Raw genomic sequence first — 14,472 nt, 5'->3', positions numbered from 1 at the left:
TCATAGATCACCTATTGAAACGGGAGGATGATTTGATATTAATCTAGAAAACAGAACATGCACAATTGTAAACGTAATGTTATTTGTGACGCGTTTCATGTTATTTTATCATGTACACATCTTAATGTTGAACATAAGAAAATACTTCCCTCTTCTTTTTGCAATAATCCACATATGGAAAAATAAACCTCACTTATGAAATCAGATTATACCCCACCCCCATTGCAACTATCACTGTTTGCTAAAACTGTTCTTAGTTTTTTCTAAACCAATATTTCCACTTATATGTTATTGAATTATAAACGATTGCATGTTCTTTATATCATTTTGTATGGTTGAAGAGAATAAATTCTGTTATGTTCTGTTCTGTTCTGTTCTGTTCATTTTCCATGGGGCGGGGTATACATGTAAATGATTTATTCTCCCTCGCAAAGATTTATACCCGCTCGGGCGGTGTACGGCCGTGCACCGGGCATACATGATAATCTGCTCAAGGTCACGTGAACCAATCAGAGACGGACATTCTTACACGAGGTAGGATTATCTTGATTGCAACATTTCGTCAAGGCGATAAGGCCGTTGCCCTGATCACAGCGTCAGAAGGGACGACACGCTCACGAACGTCAGGATGCAGGTAAAGTCTGCACATGTCTTCAGAATTCTGAACATTGTGTGCATGTGTTTTGTGCTGGTATACGTGTTCTGGTTCTCGTTCTCGCCAAGAACCAACACAGCCGTAAGGTATCCAAAACCGAACCCAAGGTGAGTTGTATTCATCTGCGATATCTTTTGACAGTTGAGGCTTCATTTTTATTAAGTAAAAGACAAATATTATGGATGTCAATTTCCTCTTTATTGTATGTCTGAGATGTGAAATCACCTGACGAAGGGTCAAGGAATATCCCAGAAACGTTGTGACATACAATAAGGAAGAAGTTGTCATCCATAATATTTGTCTTTTACTTGAATACCAACTTCTACATGCCTCTCAAGAACTTCATTTTGTATGTTACGTGTGGTACCCGCTTACTGGATGGGAAAATCCCCGATACCCGTGAAGATCCGGGTTAGAATTGATCTTCAGCAACTCATACTTGTCGTGAGAGGCCACTAACGGGATCGGGTGGTCAGGTTAGCTGACTTGGTTGACACATGTTATATATCGTATCCCAATATATTGTATATTATAATGTGGTGATAATGCATAGTGTATATATAGTGGACTCACTCTAAACCGACAGTCCACTAATCCGACGTTCCCTGTAAGACAACATGTTTATTTGGTCCCGAATTTGTCCCTATAAAATATCAAATAAGAAACTCCCTCTAACATCCTTCTATTCCGAATTCCGATACCCGAATCCGGCCCCAAGATATGTTTTCAGTACAAATTAACACTCTCTTTACAGACACACAGACACTTTATTCGGTAACATACGGCCTTATGGCCCATTTAATAGTTAATATATAATGTATTTATAGAGTTACGTGAGCACAAATTGAAGTAATTATCTAGCAATGAATATATGGAACACACAATGCCATTTTAGAAAGTAGTCAAATGTAACATATGTTAAGTGTAATACCAAATATAACATATGTAACAATGAATATATGTTTTAACAATGCTGCAACTGTATGTATAACAAGAGGATTTACCGACACTGTAAGTCACAAGAGTATATTTCACATAGTATGTAGTTAGCAATCAACACGTTAGGGTTAGAGGTGGCCTGAAAAGGCCTAATAGGATTAACCGTTAAATACTTGCTAATTACTTGACCAGTGAGTTCATAGATTGGTAAAATCACATAACAAGCGCTTGTTATGATTCATTGACACTGACATTGACACTGACATTAACACTGTTTCAATTTAGCATGAGTATTGACAGTCAGTGTCACCAACACATATAATAATCATCATAATGAAAAGTCATGGTCAGTTACTGCACTACAAGTCACAATGGCTACTCCTAAGAGAGCAGGGACTGAGTTAACCCCAGAGGTCAAGCAGAAATTGTTACAGGACCACCAGGACTGAATTCTTTGTTCATCATTAAATATTAATATTTTTATCATTTGTTATTACACAGAGGATGTTTGTAAATAAAGAGGCATTGATATAAAGATAAATTTCACTGTGTCTGTTTAACTTTGTGTGTGGTTTCCTTTTTCATTGAGTTTCTAATAAACCTGTAAACCGACATTCCTCTAAGCCGTCATTTTTTACCCGTTCCCAGCGATGTCGGTTTAGAGGGAGTCCATTGTATACATATGCTCATACTGTTGATTACTGGATTGTCTTATCCAGACTCGATAATTTACAGACTGTTGCCATATAGTTGGAATATTGCTGGGTTCGGCGTTAAATAACAAAAAGAAATAATATATATATAGAGTGCAATACACACGTTCGTTGTATTTTGCAGGGTGATAAACAAGTTCAGGACAGTTCGGTCAGATAGATGGATAGTTGTGACTACCATTTCCTACCCAACTCCGGACATCAAGTTCCTGGCAAAGATACCCGGGTGGAAGGTCGTTGTTGTTGGGGACACCACAACACCAAAGGACTGGAGGTAACCATCTTTATTTGTTATTCGCCAACCTGTGAAGATCCGAGTTAGAATTGATCTTCAGTAACCCATGCTTGACTCAACACGTGAAGCTCCGAGTTAGAATTGATCTTCATTAACCCATGCTTGTCTCCACCCGTGAAGATCCGAGTTAGAATTGATTTTCATTAACCCATGCTTGGCTCCACCTGTGAAGATCCGGGTTAGAATTGATCTTCACTAACCCATGCTTGGCTCCACCCGTGAAGTTCCGGGTGACAATTGGTCTTAGGTAACCCATGCTTGTCTCTACCTGTGAAGATCCAAGTTAGAATTGATCTTCAGTATCCCACGCTTGTGGTAAGAAGCGACTAACGGGATCGGGTTATCAGGCTCGCTGATTTGGTTCACACATGTCATCGTATCCCAATTGCGTAGATCGACGGTCGTGCTGTTGATCACTTGATTGTCTGGTCCAGACTCGATTATTTACAGACCGCCACCATAGAGCTGGCATGTTGCTGAGTACGGCGTAAAACTATACTCAACCAATCAGTGTTATTCGCCACACTTACCAGTATTCCAGCTATATGAGGGCGGTCTGTTAATAATCCTGTCAGTATCTAAACATCTGACACGATGATCCAAACAAATCAGAGCCTGGCTCTCGACCCCGTCCGTCGCATCTAACGACAAGTATTGCTTGCAAGAGAGCATTTTTTTTCCCATTCTTTCTATTGTATTCAGTGCCACTCCATACCGTTTTCACACAAAGCTAAATAGGCAAGGAAGTGCAATTGTAAATGAGCAATTCCAATTTCGAGGTGTGATATAATTACAAATATAAAACATGTTATTTATTGAATCATGGATCACTTCAAAGAGTGCTCAAAGTGGTACTGTGAGATCAGCATCACCTTCTGCCCTACCCCGGCGTATTAAGTTATCACGCCATGATATAATGACACGGTGTTCACAATGGTGTTAAAACTGGACTCACTCACTCACTGTAGACCTAACATGGAATACATCTGGTTACCTCAACGTTTGACATGGATTAACTTCACAAAGTTTGCTGAATATCTGAGATGATGCATAGGTATTGCGTGGTTTTACAGAAATATTCAAATGAAGTTTCGTACATGGATACCATTTTCGCAAAAGCAAGGAATGAGTCAAATATTGGTGTTTATGATAAATCTTGCTCTTTTCAGGTACCCTAACTGTACCTTTCTGAGCTTGGACGATCAGCATGGACTTGGTTTTGAGACAACCCCACATCTTCCAGAACGGAGCTATTCCAGGAAAACAGTGGGGTATCTGTTTGCAATAGCCCATGGCGCTAAAGTTATTTATGAAACTGACGATGACAACCGCCCTCTTGATTTACTAAAACATTTTGTTCTGGATCCAACAATGTGGGGTCTCCTGTATAAAGGAGAAAATCTCTTCAACCCTTACCGCCATTTTGGACAGCCAACACTATGGCCAAGAGGCTACCCACTTGGTTCTGTTGGAGAAAATATCACTCAAGAGTATGAGCTGAGTCACTGGAAAACTCCGTCCATACAGCAGGGCATTGTGAATGGCGACCCGGATATGGATGCCATTTTTAGACTGACCCGGAAACAAACCCATTCTCAGCTCAATGTGACCTTTGATGACCGAGCTCCACCAGCAATTGTTCCAGCTGGGGTGTTCTCTCCCTTTAATTCCCAGAATACCCTTTTCCTCTATGATGCATTATGGGCTCTCTTGATTCCAACAACAACCACGTTCCGAGTATGTGACATCTGGAGAGGCTACTGGGCCCAGAGACTTCTTTGGGAGATGGGAGGAAACTTGGGGTTCTTTCCTCCGAATGCTTTCCAAAAGAGGAACTCACACTCCTACCTCAGTGATGCAAAGGACGAAAAATATCTATATTTCCTAACAGAACGCCTTGTAGATTTCCTATCAAAATGGAGATGTTCTTTGAATAAGACATTCTTTGACTGTATGGTTGAATTGTCAACCGCCATGGTCCAAGAGAACTTTTGGCGGGAAAGGGATGCACGTCTGACGTATCTCTGGATCAAAGACCTGAAAGCGCTTGGGTACAAGGAACCGAAAAGAATTCCATTTGGTTTACTTAAGGAAGGTGCAATGTTCCAGAATTATTCAAAGTTGCCATATCAAACTGATTTGACGACACAGCAGTTCAATGTCACATTTTGGGCAGCTGAACAGACACCACCAGTGATGTATTCCACAGCTAAAGCATCACCCGCATTTACATCACAAATGAGTCAGATCATTTCCTATTGTAATCATCAGTTGGTTGGAGCTTCTACAGTGCCCAAAACTAACCCCAATCTTCTTTTAATTGTCGTCTTTAATTGGCCCTACTACCAGAACCTTGGGTTTCTAGAGACTATGTATGGCAGGCATTTCCCGCATATCGTCTACTGTGGAATAAACAAAGATCTATTTGACGCACACGCTAAACTCCTGGGCAAACCATTGTCCTTCATAGAGATTGATATTAGTGATGGATGGTCTGGTCATCGGTGTTTAATACAAGCAATGAAACTGCAGTTCAGAGTTGATGGCTATTTGTACATTGGGGATGACGTGTTGCTTAATGTGTGGAATATTCATGTCTCTCCTCTTAACAGTCTCTGGGTTTACCATTCGACAGGTGTAAAACAGTCTAAGCCTTTGAAATGGGATCGTTTAGAAGACCCCAAGGTGGGTCTGAAAGCGTACCAAGCTGCTCTTAAAGCTTTGAAATTAGTAGACGCACAGAGGTATACTTCATTCACACAAATGCTTTCGAAAAATTCCGGACAGAATGATGGTTTCTTTATTGGTGCGTCAGACATCGTATACGTTCCTGTACAATACAAGGAGGACTTTTTATATTACATGGAACATTTTTCAAAATTCAATTTATATCTTGAGATAATATTTCCAACAGTCCTTCGTGGAATAGAAATGTTGAAAAATGTTTATGTGATGCCTGGAACATATATTTTGGACGGACCTGTCAACCAAACAGAAAAGTATTTTGACAAAATGCACCTTTTTATTCATACTGTTAAACTATCCAAATTAATTCCTAGCCCTGAAGGAAAGAAATTCTTTTGCGAAAAGTTCTTCCCCTTAACACTATATGGATAAGATGAAGCGTGTCCACGGACTAGTTTGCGTGAGTAAGTGACAACATCTGACAAAAATCCATTAACGCGTTATGTAATATATTTATGATTATAACTTACCCTTTTAACTCCATGTACACACCTCACTCATCCCTATATTGACATTTAGCCGCTCCCCTATTGATGGGACCATGCTTAAAAAGAATTTAAGAAGAATTTCTGCATCATATACACAGTCTGCGCTGTCCCGAGCTTGTGGCATGTACCAACCAAATATATGATTCGTCATTGCTAATGTCACATGGGTACAATGTGTGAAGCCCATTTCTGGTGTCCCCCGTCTTGATATTGCTGGAATGTTGCTAAACGCTGAGTAAAACCAAACTCATTCACTCACTCATTGCTAATGCTCTTCATTGGTGATATATTGACATGTTGTATGGACTATTAGAGGATTCTGGAATGGTTCTAAGTCGATCTATACATTGAAAGAGATATAAATTTCCTTACCAACTACAGACAACTTTTGGAACACATCACATTGTCAATTCGAATGCAAGTCTATGAAATTGGCGGAATATGTGTCTGTGTGACGTAAAGGTATTCCTTGGTTCAAGACAGTGTTGTAAATATGTTTCTTTGTTCTTGTTTATTTATGACTTAAACATTCTAGCTGTATGTGGGCAGGTTGTACATAATCAGGTTAGCAAATTCGTGAAATCATAACTTTGTCGCACTGAAAGCTTGGGCCCGTTCCACGAAGCGATCGTAGCGCTAATATGATCGTAACTCCCATGCTTTATCATCGACTTACGGCAGTTGTAGCGCTAAGGTGATCGTAACTCTCATGCTTTATTATCGTAACTCTCATAACATGATCGTAACTCCCATGCTTTATCATCGACTTTACGACAGTAGTAGCGATAACATTATCGTAACTCCCATGCTTTATCATCGACTTACGACAGTCGTAGCGATAATATGATCGTAACTCCAATGCGTAAGCAGTGTGCGAAATAGCCACTGGCCCGCTAGCCCGTGCCTAGTAAAAATCCAGTCGGGCCAGTAAATTTCCGCACTCACTGGCCCGACTGGCTAGTGAATTTTCATTGGGTCAATTATTAAATATATCACTCTCTCCGACGTGCTAAGTTGTAATACACTTTTTAATCATGCTAGATTATGGCCTCAAAAAATGTTCATCATATTAGCAGCTTAATGATGAAACCCTTGTCATTCTGACAATATCTTGTTCTGATCTATGTTTGTAATCTTTTGCTTAGTTTCTACATTCAAATTTCAGGCTAGTGAAATATTTTGTGGGCTAGTAGCTTTCAGGCATAGCTTGCCCGACTGGCATAATTTGGGAAACTATTTCGCACACTGTAACTAAGTCCCAAAAGACTCAAAGTAATTTTTTTATAATTTATGACCAGATTATCTAAAATTGCTAGCAGCAATGGATGATGTAAATCCAGCTAGGGTCCATGCAAGAAGCAAATGAACTGTAAGTCCCCATATTTATGTTCGTATCTGTGATATTCTGGTTGTTTTTACTGTTGACAGACTTTATATAATTTGTATGCATTAATGGAGAATTTAGAACTTCACGAAATGGCTGAAATATTGCCGATGTAACTGCAAATTCTTAACTCACTTAAGGCTTAAGGTTTTTATTGTTGAAAACTGAATTTCTCAACAACAAAAAACAAAGCAAAAAAAAACAACAACAAAAATCCCACTTGAGTGAGATACTCCCAATGTCGCTAAACTCAGAAATGTTCTTTAACATATTCATACAAACATTTAAACTATGGTGCGTTTTTGTGAACATATTGTTATGCATTTAAGACTACGTTATTAGTTTATTATTATTTATTTAACAGCATCCAGACAGTGCGATAGAGACTGTTTGTAAAGTGTGACTACTCCTACAACAGAAGCTAGTATCTAAATTTGTGGAACACCTGCTTGGGTTGTCAGTCCAGATTCGAAGATAAGTCATTATGCAGGTATACTCATGAGTATATATTGAAAGGTGCAGATCCTCCGTTTTGTATCCTTTGTGATGAAAGAATCATCATCCTCCTTTTTGACGTATATATGGCCACGAGGCCAACAGTACAACAAGTGTAAAACAGTAAGGTAAAGACATGTATATGCGCCACACTGAGAATGTAGATCTTATTACAATTGATACGATTGTGTGTTCACAGAGATTTTTTGTTTCGATGGAAGTACAAACACCTCTTTAAGAAACATACAAAGTCTTAATAGTCTTGATGAAAGAATCACGGTCAAGCATGTCCTGCCTGACTGTATTGAGTACCTCCATTGCAAGGTGTAAATATTTCAGAGTTAAAACTGATAAGGATCTTTTTGATAATGTTAATTACCATTTTGAATTCGAATTTGTAATGAAATTGAATTGATTGATAAATTTTGATTCGTATGCTTTGAAGATAAATTTATTTTTCATAATTGGAAGTTTAAATCAGCAGCTGAGATTTTTAGTGGCTGTATCCTGAAAGGGGGTTAAAATATTGTAAAAAAAAGTACTGTCTCCCTGAGAGGATACGTAAGTCCCAAAACATTCAAAGTCAATTTAATGTCTCCACTCTCTGTAACAGTAGAACATGTGTCCTTTTAATGTATGGCTAGATTTGTCTAAATTGCTAACCGCTGGAGGCATTGTGTAAATCCGGCTAGGGTCCATGCAGGAAGCAAATGTACTGTGAGTCCCCATGGTCTCTACATTGGTGATCTACCTTCAGTTATTGGTGATCATTAGCACGTTTTTATATTGTATTGTTCTCTGTGATAAATATCGTTTTATGATACCATCCTAGGTTTACTCTATTATCTGTGATACACTAGTAGTTTTACAGTTCTTCGTCAACAGGCTTTTTATTTCTTTTATTGATTTATTTTCTTGAAGGACATGCCTCGTTATGTAATTTTAAATAAAGCTCGGGCAATCATGGTAATCATTTGATTTCGCCTTTTTAATACTTCCAGACTATTATCTTTTTAATACTTCCAGACTATTATCTTTTTCATTACTTGTTTTCCCCTTTCAATTTCAATTTCTCAATGGGTACAATGGGTTATATCCCAAAACTTCCACATCCCAATACTACCACACACTGTTAAAACAACAACTCCTCATCACCCCTTTATAGATAATAGGATAGCCCGGCATGTGCACTGAACTGAAGCAACAGCATCACCTGACAGAGTAGAGTTTTAGTAGAGAAGAGAACAGCTAGTTAATAAATCTGAAATATAAATTCGTGCATATTAAAATGTAAATTTTGTTTTCTTGTTTTACATTGAAATATTGTAAATTATGTTCATATTATTCTGCATATACAAAACATAAATTATGCAAGCTTAACGTACATTTAATATACATGTATATTCAAATGTGTGAAGCCCATTTCTGATGTCCCCCGCCGTGATAAGGCTGGAATAGTGCTAAAAGCGGCGTAAAACTAAATTCAGCCAGTCAATTCCTCATCGCTATTATTGGTGCAATGTTGGCTGTTCATTGACCTGGATGTGATTTCTGTTAATAAATGAGTTTGAAAATGATTTTGTAGTTTTGTTATCTTATATTGAAATATTTACAAAGACGTTTGTTCCAAAACATGTGTGTTCCTCAGATAGGCAGGTCTACACATAAGCAGACCTTATGTTCAATTTATTTATATTCAAGATGTTAAATTATGCCGAAGTTTCTGGTCTCAATTTACCTGAACCATTTGAGCCTGGCGAGGATAGAGTCAAACTCATCATCACTGATTTCATCCTGTCCTGGCGTCCTGTTTAAAACTGCCGATTGTAAACATTTCGAAATCCATGATATCTGTTGTGTTGAGATCAGTCATGTTGGTAGCCAAACGGAGGTAATGCAAAATTACTGTGTACGTGCGCAGTGAAATATTTTTAGGACTTAGCAGTCCTCCAGCTGTTTGGCGGCGGCCTGTGAATAATCGACAAGATTAACAGGATAAGCATAGGTGTACACAGCTTGGATATAATGGCTTGCATCAGCCAAGCCAGCGAGCCTGACCACCCAGTCCTGTTAATCGCCTCTTACGACAAGCATGCATGGGTTGCTGAAGATGAACTCTTTCACGGGCGCGACGCAGTGAAATAAAGGATGCACAAGGTCCAAAAAGATGACTTTCAAGAAAGAATGTTGAATTTTCAAGATAGAGTGTTGAATTTTCAAGATACAAGATGCTGAATAATAGCGCGTAGCGTGGCACTAATAGGCTTCCGTACGTTAGCACTTACAGCTGACACGTGGTTTTCCAAAGTATGCTTAGCGACCATACTGCTAATTCCTTGAAGCCTTTTAAACAATGCTTGAGTCATGGACAAGAGTAAACCATGAGCTCGATGAATTTAACATTTAACAAATCCCCCGGCCCCCACAAATTTGAAAGAACCAATCATCTGCCAGTTACTTTAAGTCCAGCTTGATGAGTGAATGTCTGTCTAATATGTCCACCCGTTCCCAAGAGGTGTTATTGAGCTATCAAACCAATAACATGCAATTAACATTGTACTTCTATGTCAGGTACACACAAATATTAAAGTCAAATTGAAAAACATACAAATTTTAGATATACCTAATAGCAAAAGGCAGCCGTTAAAAACCTGTTTTTTGTTTATCCACAGTTTCATGAAAGAATACATAGCACTCTATCACACATTGTACTCTTTCGAGATATGGTCCTGAGGCACAATCAAATTTGCTGCCATGGAAACGGACAAAACTTAAATTCTTAACAGCCCAGGCAGCACAGGGCACCATTTGACAACCTGGTTTTTGTGTGCAAACATTTTATTAAAAAAAGAATACCTAATAGTTTTAGAGATATGGGCAGAACAAATACACCACTATGAACAGAGTCAAAGTCAAACTGTTTGATGTATCTGCCGAGTTTTGTTGAAACATATGGAACGGTAACGGAAAATCGTTTCCATGGAAATATTGAGAAATATAAATACAAAAGTCTACAAATTGCAAAGGGAACCACTTTAGTCTTTGGTTAATACGTGTACCAGGTTTGGATGAAAAATCATGAATACGCTGAGAAAATATGAAGGAACTCAGAAACGTTAGACTGGAATATCCCTACTGAAGTTAACTGTAAGCACAATGTTTAAGTTTAAGGTTGATTATCCAACCTCATGTAAGAATTCCATCTCTGATTGGTTCACGTGACCTAGGACACATTACCATGTGTGCCCGGTGCACAGTCGTACACCGCCCGAGAGGAGTATAAATCACCACTGAAAATGACTGTATTACCCAAATTTAATAAGGGATCGTTCATAATTTCTGGCGGGGTGGGTGTGAGTAAGAAGAAGAAGAGGAAATGATGATTTTACATGGAGAAGCACGTACAATGTGAATACCCCTGCATATCATGTACAAAGTCAATGACCCCCTCCCCTTTCCATATTTTTAAAGCATAACTTTTTAATATTTTTATGTACAAAATTGATGACCCCTACCTCTCCAGAACAAAATGGGTGAACCCCTTAAATCCCCCTTTCCCTCCTAGCCATAAATTATGAACTGTCCCTAACGTTAGGAAATATAAGTTTCATCCAGCGGCCATATGAACAACGTTTGAAATCTATGTATCATATGGCTGTCAGATTTACACACGTTTAATGGGGTGTTAATATAGACGAACGCTCAACTCTGCATTTACATGTATTTACCAGGTATGTAAATCTGGCCATTGTTTTCATGTGTTTTCTAGCATGTGTAACATAATGTAAATGCTGTGATTGTGGGACATGCCTTTCAATACCTTTGAACTCTCTTATGACCGGGGTTAGGTTTGTCATATACATGTATTAAACTCGTAAATGGTTGGTAATGGGTAAATAGCGTGTTACAAGATTGACACTACTTGAACACGCATTTCAATGGTTCTGTAATATAACTGTCACATCAGGTTCGTTAGCGCGTCCGACCACACTATAATGCACGGAGATCAATAAAACACATGGCGAAGTGATACCCATGACTGAGCACCACTATTAACGTGCGTGCCTTTCTTGACATGCATAGTCATTATGTCTGTTTAAAAGGTTCAAATATCGGGTCTATGGGTCAGAGCGATAGGGAGTGTGTGTGTGTATGTGTGTGTGTGTGTGTGTGTGTGTGTGTGTGTGTGTGTGTGTGTGTGTGTGTGTGTGTGTGTGTGTGTGTGTTATATTCCTATTTGAAATCAAATAAAACAAGTATTTGACACAATCCAGCTTGATCATATAACCTTGGGAACATTGATAAGAAAGGTTTATCAGGTGACCCAAGTGAATTAAAGTCGAGGACCCTAATCTGGCCAGTCCCTGCTTCGAAACTACCCCCACAGTCACACGCTGGAAGGCGGTGAAAGAGGGAATAGTTCGGTTGCTCAACTAGTTTAACGTTCAGTACCAATCTCCCTAACTCTGGAGCAGAATGCTTCGAAAACCATGTAGGTAATCGGAAATCAACACTTCACTGACGTAATTGCTCAGAGAGTAGAGGTCAGTAAGCGGAGTGTCGATCATCTCTGCATGTAGCACAAGACTGGCCTCACAGTCTATCAAGTCATAACTTATGACAGTGCAGACACGCCCTATTCCCATAGGTGAGAATGATCTAAGCCCAAGAGAAAAACGTACCAAGACATTGATGACATCGATATCTTATATTAGGTACAAAACAAAACCGACCAAGGAAGGATTGCTTTATCTGGGAACACGGGCCGATGACAATTGCTGCGCCAAGACCAGGGGGCCGAATTGATGTAGACCTTCCATGTCTGTAACTGAGAGGTCCCTCAGGTAGTGTGAAGCAAACACCATATCTGATCGCCAAAAACAGCCCTCCATGATGGACTGCAGGGAACAATTTCTGTCAAGAGCATGGAGGCGGCAAGCATAAGGCTTCGCCGTCGACGGTGGAGGTAGGTCAGCAAAGGCATAAGCATGCAGGATCGTAGTTCGCATCCAAAACGCCAAGGTAGTACGGGAGACTTCCGAGGTGGAGGCAGTAGACAATGGAATGAACAATCTCTTACGCAGTCTGCGGCGATCCTGTGAGGCAGCTAGGTAAATCCTTAATGCATGCACCGGGCATAAGGACAGATCCTCAGCGTCATCTGGGCCCAAGATAGTGGATAACGGCGGAATCGTGAATGTGCGATCCGGCTGTCCTGGTTACTGATTTTGGCAAGAAAATCCCACCGCAAACCAAGGAAAACTTTCGCATGTCTAGACCTTTCAAGCCATACCCAAGAAACATCAAGAGCATGCAACTCAGAAATACGAGCAGCCGTAGCCAAGGCCAATAGAAAGAAGGTCTTAAAGGCCTGGAACACCTGAGGATGCAATTTCCATTCCATTGGAGAGGGACGACTCGGTCAGGACAGAGAATCTGCGATGACATTCTACACCCCCGGAAAGTGGGTGGCTCGTACCAAGATGTGGAGAGAGTCCACCAGATCGAAGAACCGTTGGATCCACTGCAGCAGTTGAGCAGACCCCGTGGACCCCATCCTGTTGATATGCCAAACCACCGCTGTGTTGTCCGACCGGATCATGAGGGAAGTTGCTCGTAGGATATCCTGCCAGTGACTGATTGCAAGCACCGCCCTGAACTCCAGAACGTTGATGTGACAGGCACGATCGATGGGAGACCACCGCCCTGCCACTAGTTGATTGAGAAGATGAGCTCCCCACCCGTGTAGAGACCCGTCCACATACAGGTGGTGAGACGGAACAAACGGCCCTAAACAAACTCCATCGCAAACATTCAATGCTTCCATCCACCATCGGAGATGGGTATGGAGCTGCAGAGGTAGAGTGATCAAGGCAACGGGATCTCTTACTCTGACGTAAGGCGCTAGAAAGAACTGCAAGGGACGAAGTTGTAGTTGACCCCTGAGGGTCAACGCCTGAGCCGACGTCAAGAGGCCCAGGAGCTCCTGCCACTGACTAAGCGTCCTGGGTTGCGCCAGTGCCAGAGAATCGCTGAATCTTGCAGAAACGATCTCTAGGGACAAAGAGTTTGTTGGCCTCTGTGTCGAACACTGCTCCAATGAATTGAAGATGGCGCGTAGGGGTTAGTTCTGATTTCTGCAGATTGATTAACTAGCCTAATTGGCAAAGAAGCTGTATTGCAAACTGCATGTGACAAAGCAGAAGGGCATGATCGGTCTGTGTCTGAATGCAGTCGTCGATGTAAGCTTCAAACACTATCCCCTTGCTGTGAAGGAAACAGGTGATAGGCTTCGATACCCATGTGAACAGCCACGGGGCCAAACAAATTCCAAACGGGAGGACACGCCACTGATAGTGAGTGCCCTCGAAGACAAACCGAAGGAACTTGCGATGAGCCGGGAAGATCGGGATGTGCAAGTACGCATCCTGGAGATCCAAACTGACCATGAAGTCTCCCGGCTTGATAATGGTCTTGAGGAGTGCCACCGATTCCATGCGAAAATGGGGCGGAGGCTGCAGAAACCTCTCGTTGAAAATCTTCATGTTGAAAATTAACCTCAGTTTGTCCGAATCCTTCTTAGGGACCAGAAAGATTGGAGAATAGAACCCCGGGGCGGTCTGAGCCGGACCTAGGGATTCGATCGCAAGTTTCTTGAGTAAGGTGTCTAAGGTGGATCGAAGAACCGCCGTCTGTTGAGCGGAATACGTTCTGCGATCCGGAAGTGAGAGGAGGATCCCCGATCAGAGGCAGCTGAA

At 40.7% G+C, this 14,472-nt stretch overlaps 1 protein-coding gene across 1 annotated transcript; it reads left to right on the top strand.

Annotated features, from left to right (window-relative positions):
• Positions 1 to 628: 628 nt before the first annotated feature.
• Positions 629 to 14,271, top strand: LOC124261098 (probable glycosyltransferase STELLO1). The gene is made up of 4 exons (XM_046695418.1): positions 629 to 762; positions 2,432 to 2,581; positions 3,772 to 4,697; positions 13,949 to 14,271. Exons 1-4 carry the CDS (start codon positions 629 to 631, stop codon positions 14,269 to 14,271), a joined length of 1,533 nt encoding a protein of 510 aa, XP_046551374.1.
• The last annotated feature ends 201 nt before the right edge of the window (positions 14,272 to 14,472 follow it).

Source organism: Haliotis rubra, unplaced genomic scaffold (assembly GCF_003918875.1).
Source record: "Haliotis rubra isolate DU_JTF1 unplaced genomic scaffold, ASM391887v1 Scf789, whole genome shotgun sequence".
Lineage (NCBI taxonomy): Eukaryota > Metazoa > Mollusca > Gastropoda > Lepetellida > Haliotidae > Haliotis > Haliotis rubra.
This window is presented reverse-complemented; position numbering and strand designations above follow the sequence as displayed.